This window comes from Ovis aries, chromosome 18, assembly GCF_016772045.2.
Source record: "Ovis aries strain OAR_USU_Benz2616 breed Rambouillet chromosome 18, ARS-UI_Ramb_v3.0, whole genome shotgun sequence".
NCBI classification, from domain to species: domain Eukaryota; kingdom Metazoa; phylum Chordata; class Mammalia; order Artiodactyla; family Bovidae; genus Ovis; species Ovis aries.
In genome coordinates, this window is record NC_056071.1 from 54,304,406 (window position 1) to 54,332,052 (window position 27,647).

The 27,647-nt window shown below is 34.4% G+C and overlaps 1 protein-coding gene across 2 annotated transcripts in view; it reads right to left on the minus strand.

Moving 5' to 3' along the window:
• Window positions 1-670: 670 nt before the first annotated feature.
• TC2N (tandem C2 domains, nuclear) overlaps window positions 671-27,647 on the minus strand; it is a 45,169-nt gene continuing 18,192 nt past the window's right edge. For both annotated transcript variants that reach the window (XM_027957331.2, XM_004017950.5), the window contains exons 4-12: window positions 23,016-23,183; window positions 21,583-21,674; window positions 20,434-20,509; window positions 19,570-19,670; window positions 19,067-19,183; window positions 14,052-14,243; window positions 8,168-8,282; window positions 5,741-5,940; window positions 671-3,354 (exon numbers count right to left, since the gene is read on the minus strand). In XM_027957331.2, the coding sequence (XP_027813132.1) occupies window positions 3,244-3,354; window positions 5,741-5,940; window positions 8,168-8,282; window positions 14,052-14,243; window positions 19,067-19,183; window positions 19,570-19,670; window positions 20,434-20,509; window positions 21,583-21,674; window positions 23,016-23,183 (1,172 nt within the window). In that variant the 3' untranslated portion in view covers window positions 671-3,243. The remainder of the gene's footprint in view (window positions 3,355-5,740; window positions 5,941-8,167; window positions 8,283-14,051; window positions 14,244-19,066; window positions 19,184-19,569; window positions 19,671-20,433; window positions 20,510-21,582; window positions 21,675-23,015; window positions 23,184-27,647) is intronic.

Genomic DNA, 27,647 nt, shown 5'->3' on the forward strand with positions numbered 1-27,647 from the left:
GATTTTCAACTGCATTGGGATACCTTTAATCCCTGTGTTGTTCAAGGGTCATATGTAAACATTCTCACAACTAATGTAAATACAGACTTTTATCTGGAACTTCCCTCAATACAACCTACCAAATACCAAAAGTAAATATATATTTTTGAAATATCCATCACTGCCATAATATAAAAAGTTGATATTTATTGTAAATTTCTGAAATCCTTCATAAGCAAACCATTATTTGATTAAACAAACAGTGGAAATTTTTGTTGGGAAATATAGTTTTTATACATTAGTATCAGAGAAATTCACATAACTGTATTCAAACAAAAGATCAATTTAGGTTATTTTCAGATCATGACTACATAACTTACGTTTAAAATCCCACTGGTTCCCTCTGAATTGATATACTTCAGTGGTAAGCTCTCTAGTTCTGCTAAAAAATAATCATAGAAAACCAAACAAAAGCCAAACAATGAAGTTATATTTTGATACGGACTACAGCTATTTAATTGTATTGATCTGAAAACTTAATAAATAAATACACTGTTAGAGATTAGCACTGTACAAGCTGTTAGCTATCAATGTGAACCCTCCCTGCTTTTCTCTGGTTGCCCAGCATCATTTTCGTTTCCTCTCATTTATAAGTGGGTAAAGGTAAAAAAATGCCAAGTACAAAGAGAAGTGATTTTTCGCATAGTATTTTTTTATTACCAGTTTCTAATGTTTTTTCTCATGAGTAGCTATTAGTACAACAGTGTGTTTCTTTTTCTATTTCCAGGTAAAGCTTCAAGGAAACAGTAAGAACATCTCCTATTCAGTACTACTTTATTTGAAAAAGGCTTAAGTAAACACTAATTAAAATATTTGGGATCTTAGTTGCGTCAAACACTTCTCTAACTGAAGTCCTTAAAATAAAAAGATTTTCTTTTAATTTTTTTATTTACCTAGGATTCTAAGACACACAAGAAACCAAGAAGTTATATCTTTCCTTCAAATTATACACTACACACATATTTAAAATACTGAAAATTAAATAAAATAATTAGAAGTTTCATTAAATACATGACTACTTGTATTAGATTTAGGAATTGAAAGCATTACTAGAACACAAAAAAATTGCTAAAATAAAATTCTAGATTTTTTAAAAACAATAAAGTCTGTTACTTATCTAAAAGACAATGATATATTTACTTCTTTCTTAACTATTCAAATGGTTGTATTTGCAGAGAATTTTTAGGGCAGTGACACTATTCGGTGTGAAATTAGAGTGGTGGATACATGTCATTTGTGTATTTGTCAAACTCATAGAATGTACAACATAAAGAGTGAACCCTAATATAAACTATGGACTTTGGGTGATGATATGTCAATGAAGGTTCAGTTATTTTAACAAATATACCACTACAGTGCAAGGTGTTGATAGCAAGGAAAGCTATGTAAATATGGGGGTAGAGGGTATATGAGAATTCTCTGTACCTTTCTCTCAATTTTGCTGTGAATTTAAAACTGCTCTAAAAAATAAAGTCGATTTTTTTAAATTGTTTTAAATGACTGCCATCTGTCTCAAAGACTCAAAACACCTCCACTCAAGGTGATTTCTCTTGAAAGTCCATGAGTACTCACCAATATGCCATTTTTCACAAATCTAAAAAAAAAAATTTCAAAATGCAGAGTGTCAGAGGGTACCTGTCAACACCTCCAGTATACCATAACTCTAGAAGCAGAAGCAAAGGGTGTGTCAACTATGCATGTTTGGTAGCTTGAGGAGGTGGTACTCAGGAAAAGGGGAATTAGTGTTTATTGGGGAAATCTTAATTGATGCTGGGAAAGATTGAAGGCAGAAGGAGAAGGGGACGACAGAGGATGAGATGGCTGCATGGCATCACTGACTCAATGGACATGAGTTTGGGTAAACTCCAGAAGTTGGTGATGGACAGGGAGGCCTGGCATGCTGCAGTCCAAGGGGTCACAAAGAGTTGAACATGACTGAGCGACTGGTCTGAACTGAACTGAACTGAATGAGATACACAGAACAAGAATCAGACAAAAAAAAAAAGGGCATGCTTAAGTTACAGCAAAGTATACCTCTGACTTAAAATATCACTATTTATCTGTTGGCATGTGTGGGACAAGGTAAGAGAGAAAAAAATGGAAGACGAATCACTTAGACAAAATTAATCTAAATTAATTAATCAAATCAATCTAATTAATCAAAATTAATCTAATTAATCACTTAGATTAGCAAAAATAAAGTCATATTTTCCAAGATCAGGAATGGTGTTACTGATTTCTCCAAATGACTGTGTTTTTCTGATCACAGTTTGTCTGACCAACTAAACTGAAATTATCCCTACATACTGAGTTGTAGTGAGTACCGGAGAAAAACTATAACAGAAAATATGTATTTGCTACATAATGTTATCATGTATGGTCAGTTTTAAATCATAGGAAAATATTCTACTGTTGTGGATTATAGAACAAGTAATTTATATTTAAAAAACTAAAAACAAGTGATTATCATAAAATACTGAATTTGTTATTTAAGATCAATTAATTCTGTTAATTAGGATGGGCTATATATGATAACCTTACAGAAAAATGTGTGTACACTGAATTTCCAATTAAACTTCAACCTTCTGGTGTTTTCATTTATTCTATTCTTGCCAAAATGTAGTTTTCTATGTCTGAGATTTCTTAGAGATAAATAGCTTATAAAGTGGCAATGTGACAACTTATGGGTAAATAATAATAAACATAGGCCACAAACTTTCCCCAAATAAGAAGAGTTGAAGTGGTTCAATTCATTTTTGCTTTCTGAGGGAAAATATGTAGCAAGGAGTTATAACAGTAGAGTTAAGATATAATCAATAATGACTAGCACTGAAACAGTGGCAGTCTTCTATATGTCCACTTGTACTAACAGAGACTTGATATACTGGATTTTTAATATCTATGTAAAGCTTTAAAATACTCATAACCATTATACAGCAGTTAACTATCTATGACTGATATTCCTACTGACTTTACAATTTATTTAGTTGCCCTACTGTCTAAAACATTTCCTTTACTTTGGGTATCTGATATAATTTATCCCATTTTTTACCAAGTTTAATTTTCTATTAGATCCATTATATTACTATAATGAGGCCTCCATAAATAAATGTACTGATTTGTCTCTTTAAATTGGTAGCAAATTAAAATCATAAGTCCTTGAAAAGAATGTCAAGTTTGTCACCAAATTAATGTGCGGCATCTTCAAGATGGATTTAATTTGTGCCACTTAATAACAACCTTTTCTGGATGTGCAACTGTCTCTTTCCACTGGCTCACTGCTTCAGTGTTATTACTGTCTTCACTTATCCAAATCTGTAAAGGAATAGTACAGTTATTTAACTTAACACAATAATGGTAACTGAGTTCATACAACTGATTACTCTCATTAATGAAAAACAATTGGAAGTTTGGGTTACCTATTTTCAACTAAACATATTTCCATTTTTCCAAAAGTTTGTCTCTTTGAAACTTAAATTTTAAAACACTTAACCTAGTCACTGAAGACTATTTTATATCACTCAATTCAATTTAAAAATTCAATGTGAGATATAGAATCATTTCCTCCAAAAAAGTTTTTAGTATCCTTTCTTAGGCAATTAACCTAGAAGCTCAACTTAAGACTGATCCCAACCACTTAAAAACATTTTTGTAAATACTAATTGAAACTAATTATAATTTAAATTGATCGGTGTGTGCTAAGTCGCTTCAGTTGTATCCAACTCTTTGCGACCCTATGGATTGTAGCCCACCAGGCTCTTCTGTCCATGGTATTCTCCAAGCAAGAACACTGGAGTGGGTTGCCAGGCCCTTCTCCAGGGGATCTTCCTGACCCAGAGATTGAACCTGCATCTCTGACATCTCCTGCACTGGCAGGCAGTTTCTTCACCACTAGCGCCACCTGGGAAGCTGCAAATTGACCGGTAAGGAATGTGTATTTTAAGTACCTTTATATTAAAGAAAACTGTAATTTTAATTGAAAGCTAATAAATCTAATCTAAATGAAATAATTCTTGATCCATAACTTTCAATAAACCTATCACTTACATAACTTTAGATAACATATGTGAGTGAACTTGGGAAAACTGTAAAGCATTATGCAAATATAAGTTATCACATTATATGTTATGTATCATGGAGGCAAGGTGAACAAGGAAACAAACTTGAATTCTCAACTCAGCTATAGCACTAACAAATGATGTTACTTTGGAGTTAACTTATTTGAAACTCGGTTTCTAATTCTTTTAAATAAATAAATTGAAGCAAGTCACTTCAAAAGGTTTTTCAAACTTTTCTCTTTTAATTTCTTGGTCTGAAGAACTTTCCTTCAAATAAAATCATATAAAGAATTCCAGTATATAAAACATAACAGGAACGTGCTTTGGCTAATAGATGAGTGGGAGATCTTGTTTCCACATGTGGCTACCTGACCAGGGTGGCTCCCTGAGGCTCCCAGAGGCTCCCAGAGGAGCCAGAGGGAACAGATAACAGGAACCTTTCCAGAGTTATTCTTAACTACAATCTCAACTGAGAAAATGGAATCACCAAAAACATTATTCTGAAAATTATTTGTCAGGTAAATCTCCTATTCCTTTCATACATGGTAGTTGAGACTTAATGATACAGAAAAACTTTACAGGCCCCATGACTCTGAAAAGTATGCTAGTTATACTAATTCTTGAGTTCAAACTCTTCCAAATAAGAATAAATGAAGAACAACAAAAATGTAATATTTTTCACAAACATTTTAGGTAGAATATATGAAGTCAGTTAATATCAATCTTTGAAAATTCACATATAATTTGAAGATTCATGTAAAGTGCTAATAACATCTTGCTGTCAAACAGAAGCTTTTAAAACTAAAAATACAGATTTTGGAATTTAAATGTGAGTCAAACAATTGTAATTAAGATAAAAAATAATATACAGCTAATACAATGTACCCAATAAGAGAAAAAAAGAACTACAAAAGGAAACAACTTCCATAGGATTGGCAAGTAAATAAGTGTTATGCAGTCTTATAAAAATTGCTAAGAATTTTAAAATAGGTTAATCCAGATAACAATATTGACTAAATAATATCGCAACCACTGTTAAGTGATTGCTAATTGGCTAACAGATGAGTGGGAGATCTTGTTTCCACATGTGGCTACTTGACCAGGGTGGCTCCCTGAGGCTCCCAGAGGAGCCAGAGGGAACAGATAACATATTATCTGTTATTATGTATATTATTTTTTATCTTAATTACAATTGTTTGACTCACATTTAAATTCTAGTGGTCAATCTTTTCTAGGAATTCGGATTTACGACAATGGAGCTAATAGCATACAAACATTAAAATGAACATAACACAATAAAGCAAGCCTTAAGAAATCTGATTCAAATACTTAAGAGCATCCTCTTTCACAAGGAAAGTATTGAAAAACTCAGGGAAAAAAACTCATTTTAAAAATCCTGGTTGCTCAGAAATTAAAACTATTTTTATATTAAAGCCAAAAGTCTGACAATATTTGATTTTTGCAGTGAATTTTTTTTCCTGCAAACTTTTTTTACAGTAAATTTTTTTTGAGTTTTCCATTGAATTTAACTTTTGATTTCACTCTATTCAGCCTCAGTTTTAACCTGTATTCCCTTTGTTAACCAACTGTTTAAATGCTACAAAAGTGCAAGGAAAGAATATGAGATAAAACTGCCTACTAACCTGTCCCACAAAGTGTCTTCTTCCTACAGAGCTTCGACTATAAAGCTTAATGAGAAAAATAATTTCTTTTTCACTCTGTATAAGTGGAAAAATCATAGTCTCTCCCCACTTTACTCTTCCATTGGAGGCCTTCAGTAAGCGTGTCTTCTTTTTATAAATCAACTCTCCCGAGCTAAACATTGCCACTTTCACAAAAAAACCTAAAGAATAAGAAATTTTGATAAATAAAATTTTAAATGTCACAAAGAGATATAATTCATATGTTATTATATTTGTCATAAAATAAGTACTTTTAAAGATCTGATGAGTTACTGCCATAAGAGAAAACTTCTCTAGTAAACTTTACAGTTACTATTGTAATTTACAAATAACTATTGTCACCTAAGTGAATCTAATCTTCCTCTACTGCCATTAAAGACTGGAATTGAAGGCATAAATAACAATCAGAAGTAAAGGAGTACATACTGAAAAGGATTATACAAAAGAGAAGTGCCAGCTCCTTGGAAAGCTACAGGAATTATTTCACCAATTTATATAAGTAAAATTATTTGCTTGAGACTTCAGAAGTTAAACACCTGCCCACTAGAGAAAATCTATTCTTTAAGTAAATGTGAGATGTAGAGCTTCCAGTAATGGTAAAATAGCTTATACAAACTAACCTCTCATAGATGATGATTATTAACCGGGGAAAATATTAAAAACAATTGTTCAGACCAGAAACAGAAAGAAACTAGAGGGGTATCACCTCTTAAAAGATGGGAAGCACACTAAGTAAAATTCGGGTTTATACAGCGTTCACCCGAGCCTGCCCCCCAATCTGACATACAGTGCTTACAGCTCAAGCAGAAAGTGCAGTCTGACTAATTTGAGAAGTGATGGTACAGAGATGGGGCTGCCAGATAACAAGAAAGTGAAGAGTTTCCAGAAAGGAGGCAGTCACAAAGTGAGAACTGAGGCTGACCAATATTTATAAAATGGAGATCACTGATAATCCCGATTACCATTAGCCGTTTTGATTAAAGGAAGACACATGTTAATGTAATAAACTGCACTGTTTTTTCCTTGTTTCCTAGACTTAACCTTATACGGTCCTGGTAATTTAACTTATTCTTTTAATGCCAAGTTGGACTTTACTTATTTTTTATGATTTTTTCCATTTACCTACATAAATAATGGTAGTCTATAGCTATTTTTTGTGTATGCTATCCTTTGTGTTTTGATATCAAGAATATGCTAACCTCATAAACCATCTTTTCCCATCTGTTTTTCATGCTGTGGAACAGCTCATATAGAAGAGGAATTATATGTTCCTTGAAAGTTTAGTAGAATCTGCCAATAAAATCATCTTGGACTCTGCTTTTGTTAGAGGCAGTTCTTTAACTGCTTTTACATGGTTACAGTATTGTTCTATTCAGATTCTTCCCTCTTCTGGAGTGAATTCCAACATTCTTTTTCTTAGAAAATCATTTATTTTATATAGCTATTCAAATGAACTGGTATCATTATAAACAGTGTTATCTTATTTTTGAATCTCTTATGAATTTAAAATTATATCCTCTTCCTTGTTCATGTTTTCTTTTATTTTTTGCTTGATCCAGCCTTCTATAGGTTTGTCTATTCTAATATTCTTTCCAAAAGAACAATCTTTTGGTTTTATTAATTTTGTGGGGTTTTTGTTGTCTCCATATTTATCGACTCCAACTTTAGCTTTAATTTCTATTTCTACCTTCCTCTGTGTTTGCTGTTGTTTTCCTAGTTTCTTGAATTGTGCTCAATTGTATTAATTTTCAATCTTTGTAGTTACAATGGACATCATTGCTTCTGCCTACCTCCAGATATTGTCTTTTCTTCTCGTAGGAAAAAGGAACACTTTTACCCCCACTCTTAGCCCTTTAGGTAGGAATGACCTCAAACCTCCCACTCTAGGAGCAGCCATGTGAACCAGGGCTAGAGAATCAAAATATCAGAAACTCTGAATATACTCAAAGGTACAAGGTGAGAAAGTGTTTTAAGGTTTGTGTTTTTTCAAGATTTTCAAGGTGTGAGTTAGTTTTTTAAAATTAAGTTTTGAGTTAGCAGAGTATCCAAAAAAGGGCATAGACCTAGAGAGAGGATATACCATCTAGGCTGGTGAAACATATCTGACAGTCCTCTGGACACTCAACCTATATTAACTAATGAGATAAATAAAGAATAGCATCAAATGCAAGAAGGTCACAATTGGATAAGAATCAAGAGAGGAGTAGGTTAACACAATGGCTAAAATTTGAAATTCAATAAAGTAATTTTAAGTTGAAAGGTAAGTATATAAGATAAATAATAAAAATAACTAAGATTATAATCTTCACTGTAAGAAATATAGAAAAAAATCTATCTGTTATAAATATTTTCTGAAGATTTCACTTTAAACCACTTTGACATACTTACTCAAAGTTAGGGGTGTTGATGAACTTGGAAGGTACTGTGCCTCAAGAATTTGTAACTGAATTCTGCTATTCACTGCTTGAAAACAAGTCCCTAGTTCAAGTTCTGCATGGCAAACCTGCATATTAAAAAAGCGTTATTTGGTAATTAAGAATAAAGTTTGGGGATATTTCAAAATTCAAAAACAAAGAGCTAAGGCTAGACATTCCCAGGTGGCGCTAGTGGTAAAGAATTTGCCTGTCAATCTAGTTCAATCCCTGGGTTGGAAGATCCCCTGGAGGAAGGGAAGGCAACCCACTCCAGTATTCTTGCCTGGAGAATCCCTTGGATACGGGAGCCTGGCAGGCTATAGTCCATAAGGTCCCAAAGAGTTAGATACGACTGAAATGACTCAGCATACACACATGCTCTTTACTGTCATACAAAGCTAAGTGTTAAAGTGAAAGTGAAAGTGAAGTCACTCAGTCGTGTCCGACTCTTTGTGACCCCATGGACTGCAGCCTACCAGGCTCCTCCCACCATGGGATTCTCCAGGCAAGAGTACTGGAGTGGGTTGCCATTTCCTTCTCCAGGGGATCTTCCCGACCCAGGGATCGAACCCGGGTCTCCTGCATTCCAGGCAGATGCTTTCTCTGAGCCACCAGGGAAGTGTTAAAAGAGAATGCTAAATGTCATGGAGTCTGTCAGTATAAAGTACTTACTGACTTTCATAAATTCTGATAATGTAAATTTCACATATATACTGAACCTTCAAAATCAGGGAAACCAAAGACATGCAAATTAAAAAAAAATTAAATTCCTAAGCAGTTTAAGTAGAGAAAATATCAGAGAAATAAACACCACAAGAGCACATTTTCAAAAGACTTAAACGTAGTCATTGGAATAATCTTTTCAAATGACTGAAATATAATATGATATATGAATATATGAAATATGATAAAAATGTTATATATGAAATGCATCATTAGTTTTTCCAGTTGTAGAAATCAGAGGTAGTGCTACGAAAATCAGAAGACAAAGGATTACTACAATGAACAGATCTGTTGATTAAAAGTTGAATTACTATGCTAAATGGAAGTAAACTGATGACGAAAATTGGCAAGAAGGAAGCTAGTGAAAGCGATGAGCCAGTAAATAATAAGGAAAAGGTCAAATAAAATCTGAGGCAAACAAAATGAAGGAAATTTAGAAAGGGGGAGAAGCTAAAATGTGCTCTTCAGTATTGCTGACTAAGAGCAGAAGAAAGTGCATAATCTGCCTTACACAAGTGAACTTATTTACATGGATTCCAGGGTGCGTGGAGTAAAAAATAGAAGAAACAAAGTCAGCCAACCCAAAAACATAACTGTTCACATGTTGAAAAGAGTAAATATAAGATTAAAGAAAGAACATAATGTTAACAGATGTCACTAGGGTCAGCATAGATAAAACACAAAAGTCTTGGCTAGTGTTGATTCCAACAAAATTACAGAATAGCTGACTGATACTTCATCAAGCGGTTTATATTTGATAATTACCCAATATTCCCCAGTAACTAACACTTGGATCAGAAAAAAAAGAACCTTTTTATGTACATGCTACTGACTGAATCTTGGATAGTTTCTAAACATGATATTCTGTAATGGTCAAAATGGCCAAAATTGCTCATGCCTTAAGAAATCAGAAGATACAAAGTGAATCACTTAAAAGTTTAAAGTCAACTGTTGAGGTCACTCCTTCTTGAAAAATCTAAAATGATGATAAAAGTTGTCTATTTGGCAACAATTGCTGGATTCTAATAAATAAAAGCAAATTGCTTTTGCTTTTAATAAGAATGAGGTTAAAGCATCTGCCTCCAATGCGGGAGACCCGGGTTCGATCCCTGGGTCAGGAAGATCTCCTGGAGAAGGAAATGGTAAACCACTCCAGTATTCTTGCCTGGAGAATCCCATGGACGGAGAAGCCTGGTAGGCTACAGTCCATGGGGTCGCAGAGAGTCGGACACGACTGAGCAACTTCACCTTCACCTTCAAGAATGGATTAATCTTTTTAGGTGGACTAATTCAGTAGCCATAAATAAAATACCTTTGCTGATTAAAAGAACAAATGCTGCCATCCATTTAAAAGTTATTTATTGTTTACAAAACACAAAGGAAAGCAGGATAACATTTTTTCATTCATTTTTTTCATTATGGTTTGTACCCTTAATAATAACAGATGAAAATACTGAAAGATGGCAAAACTTCTCTTAGAGTTACACACTGGTAGAGTTCATTCTCACAAAACAGAGCAGCATTCAGCAGTGGGTTTACCATTTCTTCCTTACCAAGATTATTTCACAAATTCAATTTATACTCCAAGATATTAATTCAGATCATGAAAAACTATTCAAAGTGGTTTTAAACCTCACAATAACCAAAAACTTAAATTTCTAATCAATTAGTAACTATATATTAAAAGCATTTTTAATGATCTCCATTCCTGAATAATGTATCATTTTTTAAAAGAAAAGAAAATCTTTTTTGTCCTTCCTGGAATGACTGTTGAAAGTGAAAATTTCAGCATAATTAGAGAAATCCCTTATCTGGTGATTTTTGAGAATATCTTCTTAAGGGGACAATACAGTGTTGATGAAAGATATTTTCACATATTGAGGTATATAGGCAAGTCATTCTAGTTTATATATGAATTAACTTGACTTCTATACTGATTAAAATAGCCCATTTGTGGCCTATCAAGTATACATTGTATATCTGCTTTAATTATTAAAGCAAAGGGTACACTGATCACAAGTAAAGAATAGCCATGTTAAAAATAAAGATTAAATGCCTCCTTTCCTGGGACACCACTGCTGGTCCTCTTCAATGATAAGACTCCCTTCCCAGGAGCCAAGGCTATACTGACTTACTGTGCACATGCTCTCTTTTTTTTTTTTTTCAAACCCTGAAGGAATGTATCCCTGACTTGTTTGACATTCTACATTCTGATAAGATGTTAAAACAGTGCTGAAAACCATGCTTCTCCTGAGCAATTCCTCAGTTATCTAAGAGGCTGTCTTCCAGGCTAGAGTCCTCAGTTTGGCTCAAATAACACTCATTTCTACCACAGACTGTTTATTGATTTTTTTCTCATCAATGTGGTAAAATTAAGAGAGCTGGCTCTGGAATCAGAATGCCTCCGTTCAAATCCTTATTTCCCAACAAAAGGCTATATAAACTCAGGCAAATGCTTCAAGGTTTTGGTCTCCACAATAGGGGTAACAAGAGCAGCAAGCTCATTAAGTTCGTTGTGAGCATTAAATCACTTACGACCAAGTTAGTCGTATGCGAAGTTTCTTCAAATGTCAGATATTAAATATTTCTTCAGGGAAACCTTGTCTCTTGCACACTATTCAACACAGAAATTTGAGCTGTCAACTGTTTGTTAAGGTCAAAAGTTCCGTGGTGAAGAAATTAATAGCTCTATATGGAAGTTCTGCTGTTCATGATGTCACTGTGAAGGACGGATAGGTAAGTGTGTCTCTTTCAATGTCACAATTAGAATATTAATTTTCCTCTTCAACACATGAAACAAAACATATTATTCTTGCTTCTAATCAATAATATGAACAGTAATATAAATTCACTGATCCAAGATAGCCCAAAAACCCTTTCTTCAAGCCATCTATCTTTGTATCCCTAGCACAAGGCATACAAAATGTTTATAAAAGATCTCTGATTTGCAAAATGTAATAGTAGAAACTGTGCTATAATCATTCATTCTGATTCTCCAAGGCAGATTCAGATTATAATGTCTCAATTCCCCAGAAAATACATTTGCTGAGTTATCTTCTGATATACTCTACCTGCCTTTAAAGGTTTAATCTATTGATTATCCATTTAAATAGTAATATGTGCCTTCTGTAAAATATGGTTGCAAATTATTGTCTACTAATCTAGTTAAGTGATAAACTCCTGTCACAATTACAAAACAAATTTGCTATACTTTAACAGAAAATAGTAATCTAATTTAGCATGCTTTCATTCATGATTTATTCTTTCCTATCAACCTACATACAAATGTTCAATGCCAAGAATATGACAGGCCCTTACTAAGGGTATGGTAAAATACGAAGAAAAAAGATGGAAGCTCAGGTCTTATTTTCTTTTTAAAATAGTGACTTAAATAATTCTGAAAGTGAAGTGAAAGCTGCTCAGTCGTGTCCGACTCTTTGCAACCCCATGGACTATACAGTCCACGGAATTCTCCAGGCCAGAATACTGGAGTGGGTAGCCTATCCCTTCTCCAGGGGACCTTCCCAACCCAGGAACCAAACCAGGGTGTCCTGCATTGCAGGTGGATTCTTAACTGAGCTACCAGGGAAGCCTAAGTTACAGTAAATGCTATAAAGAAAACAGATTTGGTATGAAAACAGAAAATAAAAGATCAGAAATAACAAGATTTTTCAACTCTTCTTGATTATAGTAATCTTTCGTTCTTTACTTTTAATCCCTAATTTCACTTCACTTCAGTGGTTCTTAAGCAAAGCTACACATGGAAATCACCTGAGTAACTTGAAAATTACAAATGCCTCTGGCTCACTCCTCCCCAAATTCTGATTTAACGGTTTAAGTGTAGGCATGTTTAACAGCTTTCCATGTGATTCTAATGTGTACCCAGCTTAAGAACCACTTCAAGTCACCTTAAATATTTTTGAAAACAGGTAAAATATAACTCCTAAGTAAACTTAAAATCACATGAAAGTTTGACCTTAAAAAGGGTTATGACTGATTTCTATATATGTTATCCTAACACAGAAGCTACATAATTAAATCATTAGGAATTTCTAGACAACTTAATGGAGAAGGCAATGGCACCCCACTCCAGTACTCTTGCCTGGAAAATACCATGGATGGAGGAGCCTAGTGGGCTGCAGTCCATGGGGTCGCTAAGGGTCGGACACGACTGAGCGACTTCACTTTCACGCATTGGAGAAGGAAATGGCAACCCACTCCAGTGTTCTTGCCTGGAGAATCCCAGGGACGGGGGAGCCTGGTGGTCTGCCGTCTCTGGGGTCGCACAGAATGACACGACAGAAGCGACTTAGCAGCAGACAGCTTAAAGAGTGCTCAGCTGGTTAACTGAAAGAAGCAACTATTGGGCCTCAAAACTCAATAAGCACTATAGACAATCATGCCCTTCACAAAAAAATACAGCTGGAAGATCCTCATTCTACCCAATTTATGGGTAGATACAGTAACTACTCATGACTAAAACTTTCCTAACCCATTTCAAGGCAATTTTCCATTGAGTTTGGAGTTTATAATACTTTCTTGCTTTTCCTATGTTATCAGCTACTTAAAAAAAATTTAAAAAATAATTTTTAAAAATTATTCACTTTTAGGGTTATTATGTTGAAGTGCCCTGCTGTGCTTGGTCACTTCAGTCGTGTCCAACTACGCAACCCCATGGACCTCAGCCTGCCAGGCTCCTCTGTCCACAGGATTCTCCATACAAGAATATTGGTGGGTTGCCATGCCCTCCTCCAGTAGATCTTCCTGACCCAGGGATCAAACAAACCTGTGTTTCCTGCATTGCACGTGGATTCTTTACCACTGAGCCACTGGGAAAGCCCATTATTTTGAAGTATAAAACATTAATAACACAGGTGTTAGGAGAAGGTAAGCCAACTGTTACTTTTCAATGGAAAAAGAAAAGCAGCTCTGTTAACATTTTATTAATTTCAAAAAAGTTAAATAATGACATAATTATTACTTTTTTACATTACATTTATGTTGTTATTGCTTGAGAGCCTTCCTAATCCTCCAGTATATTCTCATGCTCAAATTATACTCCAAAAAAAAAAAATCATCCAGTAAATAATTCTAAAAATGTGAAATACTTTGACATTACATATTCTATCACTTACAGAAATTTTTGAAGGTGGTGATATGTCCAGAGAGTAATCCATTTCCTGCGTGCTAAGAGTTCTGAGTGACAGTGAGCATTCTCCAATGGTTTTCTTCCTGGGAGTTTGGGTTTGAATCTTAAATACAAGTCTCACAGTTTGTAGACTTTGGAATTTAATAGAAAATACAAAAGTTTCCATAAATTCAATACTCTAAAATAAAAATAAAAATATAAAACATGTAAATAGCATATTTTTAAAAGGGTCATATGCCAACACAATATAAGTAAAAATAACATTTTATAATGTAGGAAAGGCAAATTTAATATTTTTATAATAACAAAAAAAATTTTTAAATGAAAATGAGAATGACCATGACTTGTTTTTCCAAAATTTATTCTAGATACTATTTGTCTTAGTTTCACAAATCCTTCTAATTACTTAGGAATTTAGTCAGTATTAACACCAACTTCACCAGAATACAGCTTTTTCCCTTTTGAAAAATGAGGTTGTTTTCCATCTTTGGCTCTGGAGCATCATTCCTACTGTTTACCACAGTTCTTCAACAATTAACGAGAGTACTTCAAGACTCTCATGCAAGCTCTCTCTGTATGCAAAATCTAACTTGCTCACACTAGTCTGTCTAATGCTTTTCCTATCTAATTTGGGGGTTAATTTATCTTTACTCTTTCCAAAATGAAAATTGATCTCCTTGACGGAGAAGACAAAGCAAAATATGAGTTTCAAGTTCTACCTTCTCTATCTTCCACTCCCGGCAGCAAGTGTTTTCCATGTGCAGACCATTTTCAGATGTTCTTTTTTATTTTTTAAAACCTTGGCTTACTGTGAACTAACATCTTCTTGACATTAGACTGTTTTTTGTTTGTAAACGTCCTTCTTTCCATCTTTAGGGCATCTTTTTGAAGGGGAATTTTTATTGCCTTTAGATATCTGGGCAACTAACATCAATGTTTTAGATACTGTGGCCAAGTGTTCACTTTGATTACAATCACTTATATCTGTGTACAGAATTGTGTTTCTGAGAGTCTCCCAACTACCTGAGCTATTTTTTCTTTCAGTCTCAAACCACAGATCACATCAGTAACACAGTATACATAAAATGTTTAATTTTTTTGAAATTCTTTTTTTAATATAAATTTATTTTAATTGGAGGTAAATTACTTTATAATATTGTATTGGTTTTGCCATACATCAACATGAATCCGCCACAGGTATACACGTGTTCCCCATCCTGAACCCCTCCTTCCTCCTCCCTCCCTGTACCATCCCTCTGGGTCATCCCAGGGCACCAGCCCCAAGCATCCAGTATCATGCATTGAACCTGGACTGGCGATTCATTTCATATATGATATTATACATGTTTCAATGCCATTCTCCCAAATCACCCCACCCTCTCCCTCTCCCAGAGAGTCCAAAAGACTGTTCTATACATCTGTGTCTCTTTTGCTGTCTCACATATAGGGTTATCATTACCATCTTTCTAAATCCCATATACATGCATTAGTATACTGTATTGGTGTTTTTCTTTCTGGCTTACTTCACTCTGTATAATCAGTTCCAGTTTCATACACCTCATTAGAACTGATTCAAATGCATTCTTTTTAATGGCTGAGTAATACTCCATTGTGTATATGTACCACAGCTTTCTTATCCATTTATCTGCTGATGGACATCTAGGTTGCTTCCATGTCCTGGCTATTATAAACAGCGCTGCGATGAACATTGGGGTACACGTGTCTCTTTCAATTCTGAGGTTTCCTCGGTGTGTATGTCCAGCAGTGGGATTGCTGGGTCATAAGGCAGTTCTATTTCCAGTTTTTTAAGGAATCTCCACAAAACACCTCGATTAACCAAAGCAATCTTGAGAAAGAAGAATGGAACTGGAGGAATCAACCTGCCTGACTTCAGGCTCTACTACAAAGCCACAGTCATCAAGACAGTATGGTACTGGCACAAAGACAGAAATATAGATCAGTGGAACAAAATAGAAAGCCCAGAGATAAATCCATGCACCTATGGACACCTTATCTTTGACAAAGGAGGCAAGAATATACAATGGATTAAAGACAATCTAAGTGGTGCTGGGAAAACTGGTCAACCACTTGTAAAAGAATGAAACTAGAACACTTTCTAACACCATGCACAAAAATAAATTCAAAATGGATTAAAGATCTAAACGTAAGACCAGAAACTATAAAACTCCTAGAGGAGAACATAGGCAAAACACTCTCCAACATAAATCATAGCAGGATCCTCTATGACCCACCTCCCAGAATACTGGAAATAAAGCAAAAATAAACAAATGGGACCTAATTAAACTTAAAGCTTCTGCACAACAAAGAAAACTATAAGCAGGGTGAAAAGACAGCCTTCTGAATGGGAGAAAATAATAGCAAATGAAGCAACTGACAAACAACTAATCTCAAAAATATACAAGCAACTCCTGCAGCTCAATTCCAGAAAAATAAACGACTCAATAAAAAAATGGGCCAAAGAACTAAATAGACATTTCTCCAAAGAAGACATACAGATGGCTAACAAACACATGAAAAGATGCTCAACATCACTCATTATCAGAGAAATGCAAATCAAAACCACAATGAGGTACCATTTCACGCCAGTCAGAATGGCTGAGATCCAAAAGTCTACAAAAAATGTTTAATTTTTAAATTCATATGCAATGAGCTTATAAATGAAGTGTGCTAGTTTACATTGTCATAATAGAGGACTCCTAAACAACTTGATAATAATAAATTTTAAAATATTCCACGCAAGTTTTAATATGAAAACATTCCCCCCTAACTTTTCCCAAGTTGGCTTAGTTTCATTCGAAAATCAAAGTTTAATTTGGGAAATATTCATCTGTGAGTGTCAGGATTAAAATTAGAGTTAAGATTTATCTCCATCTAGACTTTCTACAATGCATATTTTCATAAAGTAAGATCCTAATATAACACATAAATTTTGGTTACTGCCTTTTCACTTATTAAGAACATTTTCCCATGTCCTTAAAAACTCTTCCTAAGTATTATTTTTTCACGGCTGCCTAATATTCTATCACATGGTGTTATGGTTTGAATTGTGTCCCCCTGCTAAAAGTTATGTTGAAGTCCTAACCTTCAGTAACTTAGAATGTGGCCTTATTTGGAAATAGGCTCATTGAAAATGCAATTTGTGAAGTCAAGATAAGGTTACACTGGATAGGTGGACCTCTAATCCAATATAGCAGGCATCCTTGTAAGAAGACAGCCATGTGAACACATAGAGACACATGGAGATAAAAGTCATGTAGCTAGGTGAAAATGAAAGCCAATGATTAGAGTGAAGCCCAGGAATGACAGGGATTGCTGGTCATCACTAAAAGCTAGGAGAGAGGCATGTTAGAGATGGAACAGATTCTCCTTCAGAGAAGCAATCAACATTGTTGGCACTTTGACTTCAGACTTCCTCCAAAACTGTGAGAGAGAAATATTTGTTGTTCTAAGCTACCTAGTTTGTAACACACCAATCATAAGAAACTAATATACATGGTATACCATGGGTTTTCTCAATCATTCTCCTATGGCAAACATTTAGATAGTTTCCAGCTTTCAGCCTATGAACAAAACTGCCAGGAATACTTTATATATATTTTGTTTGCATCTTAGATTATTTCCATGAAGTGATCCAAGTAGAAACACTATGTTAAAACCTGTAAATATTTGAAAGTTTTTTTCCTTTAAAAAAATTGTTACAATGTTGTGTTAGTTTCTGATGTACAGCAAAGTGATTCAGTTATATATATATATTCTTTTTCATATTCTTTTCCATTATGGTTCATTATAGGATATTGAATATAGTTCCCTATGCTATACAACAAGACCTTCTTGTTTATCTATTTTATATATAGTGTTTGTATCTGTTGTTGTTGTTTAGTTGCTAAGTTGTGTCCAACTCTTTTGCAACCTCATGGACTGTAGCCTGCCAGACTCCTCTGTCCATGGAATTTTCCAGGCAGGAATACTGGAGTGGGTTGCCATTTCCTCATCCTGGGCATCTTCCAGACACAAGGGTCAAACTTGCCTCTCTTGTGTCTCCTGCACTGGCAGGCAGATTCTTTACCACTGAGCCTGCTAACCCCAAACTCCTAATTTATCCCTCCCCAACCTGCTTTCCCTTTGGTAATCATAAATTTGTTTTCTGTCTGTGAGTCTGTTTCTGCTTTGTAAGTAAGTACATTTGTAACATATTTTAGATTCCACATATGAGTGACATCATATGATATTTATTTCTCTGACTTATTTCACTTACTATATATAAGCTTATTTTAAGGTTTTAATGTATATTGTCAAAATAATTGCCAAGATAATTTTATAGGCTAGAGTACTCATAAAACTTTCCTAATTTTAATGAGCAAAAAAAGTAGAGAGAGAGAAAGCAATATGTAATTTAAATGTGTATATTTATGAATACTAGTGAGTGTAAATTTCTTCATGCTTATTAGTCATCTGAATTACTTTATTTTTAAATGATATGTTCTTAGAAGATAAGTTTCATTTATATGGAAAAACGGTAACCTTTCAATTCATATCAGAAGACAGAAATACAGATATATTTAAATTGAAATCTAGCATCTATAAAACAAATTCAGGATCATAAGTCTTCCAGTTATGATCATGGAAAATATTTAAAAGAAATTAACTACAATCATGTAATTATTTATCAAAGTCAACTGGGATAGAGGGAGAGAGGATGAAAATAAGACACTTAACTCTCCTTACATACAAGAAAAGTAAATATTCTCATCAGATATTACTCCTAAATATTTTAGTGATTAAGATTTTCTTTTTAAATGCATCTTATATTGGACAATGAAATATCAAGTATTTCCGAGGCTCAAAATTCTTTAAAAAAGCAAGGCATACATAATTTGTAGTTTCCCCAAAATAAAACACTTTCGTATTCTAATTCTTTACATAGGTTAAAGTGACAAACATGAGGAAAACATAAAAAGATACTGAAACACAAACACTTACATTAGAGCCTTCCTTGACTGAAGATTTGAAATGCACTGGTTTGGGTAATGTTAGTATTCCTTTTACAGAAATAGTAGGAGTATCTCCATACCTAGAGGGCCAACTTAAATCTCTGCACTAAAAAAAAATTATAGTTTGAGTTTTACAAAGGACTCTGACAATACAAATATTTATACATTTCTTAAGTTAATGACAAATAAAACTATAAAAGTAAACTTTAATCTACTGAGATCTTTTGTTTCATCTCCACTAAAATAATCTGACAATTAATGTTCTACACATCATATCAATCTCCCTCTTGAGGAAAACATGTTTTAATCATATCTAAATATTTTCTTTAGATTCTTTATTAAATACTATTTTCTGCAAAATACTATAGAACCCTAAATTCCAAAGAAGATATTGACCCATTCTTCTGAAGATAGCAACAGTAGATGCTTATAATTTACACCCCTAATTATTCAATTTTGTAACAAAAGTTGGTATTAGCTATATTAACTTACCTGTAAAACTGTGATCCAGATCTGCTCTACTGAAGAATTATAAAACACTTTCACATTTAATCTCCCCCAGTCTCTTTCATCTCCTGATAGAGTAATTGTGTCTAAATTGTAAATGGACAAAGAGGTTTCAATTACTATACAACCCTTACAATCCAACTGAGCTTTTTACTGTGCTCAGTCACCCAGTCCTGTTCAACTCTTTGGGACCCCCTGGACTGTAGCCCTCCAGGCTCTTCTGTCCATGAGATTTTCCAGCCAAGAATACTGCAGTGGGTTGCCATTTCCTCCTCCAGGAGATCTTCCCGACCCAGGGATCAAACCTGCCTCTCCTCCATCTCCTCAACTGGCAGGCAGATTCTTTACTACTGTGCTACCTGGGAAGCCCAATTGAATTTTGATAAATCCAATTTTAAAAGCACAACTGAAAAATGCTATAATTATTTTTTTTAAGTTGTCAGTTTATTAAGATAAAAATCATACTTCAATGCCTTTACTGAAGTGCTAGTAGAAGACATATCATAAAAAAATAACTGGCTTAAAAACTAAACCCAATTATAACCCAAAGAATTTAAGTTAAAACTAAGAAAACCTTTCCCAAATAACACTGATATGGTTTTAATACTGTATGCTTCTAGAAATTCCCTCACTAATATACTTTAAAACAAACAAAAGATATTTAATTTTAAAAATGCCTTTATGCCTGAACATTAAAAAATACATATGAGTATTCATATGCAGATAACACTGCCAATATGGATAAAATCATCTAAACTTTTCTTAAAACCTTATCATAAATATATTCAAATTACTATTGGGTAGAAATAATTCCTTTAAGAATATAAAGTAGAATGATTTATTCCTTACCCAGGCTTCTGTTACTCCCCTGAGAATTTTTCCTCGAAGAAGAACTACTAGGCACACTGGACAATGAATCATGTCTCTACAGATAAAATTCATTTTTAGTCAGATGTTACATATCAGATGTTAAGGATTCTGAAATGTATGCCTTAGCACCCACTCTAGTATCAAACTGAGTGCCAACCATTCTGACAATGTTACTGCTCAGAATTTTCCACTTTTAGACAGAAGAGAGGGAAAAAGTTTTCTCTATGTGTGTTAATCAGGAAAATCTTAAATCTCTTACTAGGTAATACATGGCAAAGGTTTTGCTGCTTTTGGTTTGGTTTTGTAATGAAGAGGAAGAGATTACTGTTTATATTTCATACTTGGAAGTACTAAGTCAGAATATATTAATATTTTGAAGTGCCCTATTATCAAAAAACCTATAAAGCAGTAGTTATCAATGCATAGTGCCCCGGGCCAGCAGTATCAGCATCACCTGGGAACCTGGTAGAAATACAAACTCAGGCCCCAGTGCAGAGCTATTGAATAAAAAATTCTCATGGTGAGGACTGGCAATCTGTGTTTTAACAAGTTCTTCTAACAATTCTGATGCACATTAAAAACAAACTGGTGCTATAAAGAACTAATTCTACTAAAAATTAACTCAATTGAGGATGATTAAGAATATATTTCCATTTTAACATATGCATATACATTTACACGGAAAAAGACCCACAAGTATGTATTTTCAAAATTCTCAATTCTACTTCAAAAATAGAATACTGTGTTAATATTAATAAAGTTCTATATCTCAACAGAAATACTAATATCTACTAACTAGGTAGTTATATTCAACAAGGAAAATTAAATCAATAAGCATTTTTAAGTATACCATTTTAAATTCCTACTGCCTTAAGACTGCCTCAGTGCATACCATAAGAGAAGTAAAATTCATTTTTTAAAAAAAGAGAGAAAAACTACTGTCTTTTAATATTCAACTGAAAGCTTCCTGAAATAATACACATGGGAAATGCCAAGTGTTTATTCTTTAGATATTAGAATAGAAATATCTACAAAAGATACATAACATGTTGTTCCTAATGAAACATATCTGAATTTTAGCATGAAAATAAATTATTGCTTATAATTAAATTGACATAAATTATTTACCTGAATGAACCGCTGAGATGAACTTGTAAGATCAAACATAGACTTGCTTAGCCCAGGGGAACTGGGAAGTCTGTTGGTCCTTAAGTCACAAACTACAAAGGGACATGAGAAAATTGCTTATTTTTATAGTAAAGAAGAAGAAACACTGGAAGTCTACTTAATTACCATGAACTAAATTCTATAGGAGAAATAGCATAAATATGTGATGGTTTAGTTGCTAGGTCATGTCTGACTCCTGCAACTCCATGGATCGTAGCCCGCCAGGTTCCCCTGTCCACGGGATTTCCCAGGCAAGAATACTGGAGCCGATTGCTACTTCCTTCTCCAAGGGGATCTTCCCAACCCAGGGATCGAATCGAACCCACGTCTCCTGCATGCAGACAGATTCCTTAACGCTGAGCCACCAGGCAAGCATAATATATGCAAATCTACTTAAGTGACAAAGCCTTCCAATGAAGTTTAAAAAGTTGTTTTTCAATTATTTCACTTTTGTTTGAAACAGGAACCAACACAAATCAAACAACACATTTTCACAACCACATCAAATATCAACCAGGAAAAATTCCTTCTTTTTGCTTACATCATCTGATTCTTCATCCAGAAGAATAATCTAAGAGGATGTAAGTCATCTGTACTAACAGCAATTCAACTATTTAATGAGCACTTATTATATTAAAAATATCAATATTGAATTCCATGTACTGTTATATTTCTAGTCTGTATTTCCAGTGTCCTTTCTAAACTATAAGATCCTTGAAGAATGAAACTCTGAATAATAATTGTATAGCCTAGCACAGTGCTGAAATAAATATTTAAATAAGTACTTCTACTTTATTTTCAGTACCTCACCCTGAATTTAGTGGTTGAGAGAGCTATATATTAAAAAAAGAAAAGTGAAAATTTTGTGGATTGGATATGTACAAGATAGTCCATAATTGATACAGTCTCAAATAGTAAACTAAAAAAGTTTGGTAATCACTTAGGCATTTTCTATTTTTTTCTGTTTACGTTTCTAATCTCATCATTAGTTTCTAAATTTCTCATTTTCACTGAGTAGAACAGAAAATAAATACAGTTAGTAAATTCTTATTGTAGATATGAATGGATAGATGGTATATAAAATATGTACAAAATCTAAAAATTTCTATAAAAATAGGACAAAATGAAACTTAGAACTACCAATATACAGAACTCATTAATCTTTCAATTTTTACATTAGATATAAACCATAGAGAAGTTATGATGTGATTTAACAATATGAATTCTAAAGCCAGCTTTTCTCTTTATTTTTAAATTGTTTTCATTTCATTTCATTCATTAAATTGTTTTTCATCATAAGATTAATTATTTCTTCCAGAATCTTAGATTTAATTTGATTTCTATATTTGTTAAAGAGAAAAGACAAAGAGGAAAAACAAAATTTTTTTTCATACCTGATCCATATAATCTTGTTGCTTCAGAATGAGGAGGAAAGCGCCGACTCAAATCAGGTGACACATGCTGGTACTTATAGAATGGGTTATATACATCATAGCTGGGTCCCTGCTGGGCTGAACTGGAAAGTTCTGCCTTTCTATCTCCAAATGATGCTCTGGCAGATCCTGAAAGCAAGTATTTCTAAAATTTTACAACATCCTTTTCTTGGAATTATTAGCTAACAACTGGTGCACCTAAGGCAAAGGAGAAAAAGACTAACCTATAACAAAAGAATATATATACAATATGTAATTTCATTTATATAAAGGTCAGAATGGAGAAGGCAGTGGCACCCCACTCCAGTACTCTTGCCTGGAAAATCCCATGGACAGAGGGGGCCTGGTGGGCTGCAGTCCACAGGGTAGCTAAGAGTCGGACACGACTGAGCAACTTCACTTTCACTTTTCACTTTCATGCATTGGAGAAGGAAATGGCAACCCATTCCAGTGTTCTTGCCTGGAGAATCCCAGGGATGGTGGGAGCCTGGTGGGCTGCTGTCTATGGGGTTGCACAGAGTCGGACACAACTGAAGCGACTTAGCAGCAGCAGCAAAGGTCAGAAACAGAAAACAACTAAGCCACAATATTTAGGGACATGTGCTTAGGTGGTAAAAAGTAAAATCAGCAAGAAAGTATGACTGTAATAACCGGAATTTTGATTAGAGTGACTGAAAAGGGAGAAGATGGAAGCTTTTGCTTTGCTGGTAATACTCTCTTTCTTTAGTTGAGTGGTGACCATACATCCATTTTATTTTTATATTTTATATATATTTATTTTACTTTATAATAAATCACAAATAATTTGTTTTGTTCCTTTTGTCTATGTATATTATATTTCACAATTTTAAAAGAGTAAAACAATATCAAATTCCTTTCAAAGTTAAGACTTACATTAGAATTAATATATGGACATAAAATTTTTTAATGTTTAAATCATCACCATCTTTTAATTATTTTTATCCTATCTAAAATAGAAACTGCAGTATAAACAAACATTTTCTGAATTAAGCTGAACAATAAAACAGGTGGCTTCATGCTGAGTTCAGAAAAGAAAAATAACATATTTGGTTTTGAAGTGAGATCTTATCCTTGTACTCTGGTTCAAATAACTATGTGTACAATCCAAGCCCTATACATAGGCAGAAGGGTGCCAAGACGGAGGTGTGATCTCAGAGAGCCTTATAAGAAGCCTGTAAATCTTATAAGCCAACAGTTAAATCATTCAGCACATAAACACTACTACAAAAGTCTGTTTATGATAACAAGAGCAGCACTGTCAACAGGAGTAGCATAAAGATGACTCTCTTACCTTTATACACTATCCCTAAAAATGAATATTCTTATTTCATTTTTCCTTTATAAGTAAGTAAATAAACATGTATAATATCATATATGAAACGAACCGCCAATCCAGGTTCGATGCATGATGCTGGATGCTTGGGCCTGGTGCACTATGACCCAGAGGGATGGTACAGGGAGGGAGGAGGGAGGGGGGTTTAGGGAGGTGAACACGTGTATACCTGTGGCGGATTCATGTTGATGTGTGGCAAAACCAATACAATATTGTAAAGTAATTAACTTCCAATTAAAATAAATAAATTTTTATTCTTAAAAAAAGAATTCCAATTTTCCTCTTAAAAAGATATTATATTTAAAGTTCAAGATTAATAACTCTCAATTTACAGAACCACAGTGCTATAGAACTAAATGTAAAGTAGCACAACTACTTATACCTCTCAAAAGCCCAATTAAAAATTTCAGGATTTATTCAAATGCATTCTCTTAATGGATAGACATGTCATAAACCAAATATAGTAAAATATTAATAATCAATCTCTGTTATCCAAGCAGTAAGCTGCAGTTAAAATCAGATCCAACAGCAAGTACGTAATACAATGTAACAAATGTCAAACATCTGAAACATGATTTTAGTCATTATTGATAGTGGTCCATCTCAAAATCTCTGTATCAGCACATCACTCACACAATCATACATATATACAAGATATACACATTTGATTTCTATAATTAGGCAACAAAAATGCTTTATTGACTGATTAAATAATTTTCTTTCCAATATGCTAAAAATCAGATGGATTTATGACATCTTCATTGAGCCTATAATTTCAGTGTAAACCAATTTCTCACTCATCCAACTAAAAAGTAATTTTTTCTAGCAATACAATGAAAAAAAAAGACAGAAGAAAAACTATCACATGCTGTCAGGTAGGTATTTCTTACTTAGCTTCCGATAATGAAAATAATACATAAAATACCCTATATGTCTAAGAACAGAGAATTTATTTAAAAAATTGTATAATACTTTCATATGATTTACCCTTTACTATTGAGCCATTAATAATTTCATGATATATTATATGAATAAAACAGATTACAAGGCCATTTATATGGTTTACTCTGAATGCTGTTAACAAGTGCAAGAGAAAGATCAATTGATCAGGGTATACTATAAATCAGAACTTTTAGACTGTTTAGGAGAGACAATGCTGATATGTGCAAAGCAGGGTATCAAAGCTGATATGTGCTAAGCCAGGATCAGGGTTCATCTTTCCTTGCTTCTTTAAAACAACTTATCACTTCTGTCAGACCCAACTCTCCTGTGCATGCGTAGTGTTAAGTCACTTCAGTTCAATTCAGTTCAGTTCAGTTCAGTCGCTCAGTCGAGTCCGACTCTTTGTGACCCCATGAATTGCAGCATGCCAGGCCTCCCAGTCCATCACCAACTCCTGGAGTTCACCCAAACTCATGTCCATCGAGTTGGCGATGCCATCCAGCCATCTCATCCTCTGTCGTTCCCTTCTCCTCCTGCCCCCAATCCCTCCCAGCATCAGAGTCTTTTCCAATGAGTCAACTCTTCGCATGAGGTGGCCAAAGTACTGGAGTTTCAGCTTTAACATCGTTCCTTCCAAAGAACACCCAGGACTGATCTCCTATAGAATGGACTGGTTGGATCTCCTTGCAGTCCAAGGGACTCTCAAGAGTCTTCTCCAACACCACAGTTCAAAAGCATCAATTCTTCAGCACTCAGCTTTCTTCACAGTCCAACTTTCGCATCCATACATGACCACTGGGAAAACCATATCCTTGACTAGACAGACCTTTGTTGGCAAAGTAATATCTCTGCTTTTGAATATGCTATCTAGGTTGGTCATAACTTTCCTCCCAAGGAGTAAGCGTCTTTTAATTTCATGGCTGCACTCACCATCTGCAGCGATTTTGGAGCCCCAAAAAATAAAGTCTGACACTGTTTCCACTGTTTCCCCATCTATTTCCCATGAAGTGATGGGACCAGATGCCATGATCTTTGTTTTCTGAATGTTAAGTTTTAAGCCTACTTTTTCACTCTCTTCTTTTACTTTCATCAAGAGGCTTTTTAGCTCCTCTTTACTTTCTGCCATAAGGGTGGTGTCATCTGCATATCTGAGCTTATTGATATTTCTCCCAGCCATCTTGATTCCAGCTTGTGCTTCTTCCAGTCCAGCATTTCTCATTATGTACTCTGCATAGAAGTTAAATAAGCAGGATGACAATACACAGCCTTGACGTACTTCTTTTCCTATTTGGAACCAGTCTGTTGTTCCATGTCCAGTACTAACTGTTGCTTCCCGACCTGCATACAGGCTTCTCAAGAGGCAGGTCAGGTGGTCTGGTATTCCCATCTCTTTCAGAATTTTCCATAGTTTACTGTGATCCACACAGTCAAAAGCTTTGGCATAGTCAATAAAGCAGAAATAGATGTTTTTCGGGAACTCTCTTTCTTTTTCCATGATCCAGTGGATGTTGACAATTTGATCTCTGGTTCCTCTGCCTTTTCTAAAACCAGCTTGAACATCTGGAAGTTCATGGCTCACATATTGCTGAAGCTTGGCTTGGAGAATTTTGAGCATTACTTTACTAGCGTGAGTGCAATTGTGTGGTAGTTTGAGCATTCTTTGCCATTGCCTTTCTTAGGGACTGGAATGAAAACGGACCTTTTCCAGTCCTGTGGCCACTGCTGAGTTTTCCAAATTTGCTGGCATATTGAGTGCAGCACTTTCACAGCATCATCTTCCAGGATTTGAAATAGCTGATTGGAATTCCATCACCTCCACTAGCTTTGTTCGTAGTGATGCTTTCTAAGGCCCACTTGACTTCACATTCCAGGATGTCTGGCTCTAGGTGAATGATCACACCATCATGATTATCTGGGTCGTGAAGATCTTTTTTGTACAGTTCTTCCATGTATTCTTGGCACCTCTTCTTAATATCTTCTGCTTCTGTTAGGTCCATACCATTTTGTCCTTTATCAAGCCCATCCTTGCATAAAATGTTCCCTTGGTATCTCTAATTTTCTTGAAGAGACCTCTAGTCTTTCCCATTCTGTTCTTTTCCTCTATTTCTTTGCATTGATCACTGAGGAAGGCTTTCTTATCTCTCCTTGCTATTCTTTGGAACTCTGAATTCAGATGGGACTATCTTTCCTTTTCTCCTTTGCTTTTCACTTCTCTTCTTTTCACAGCTATTTGTAAGGCCTCCCCAGACAGCCATTTTGCTTTTTTGCATTTTTTTCCATGGGGATGGTCTTGATCC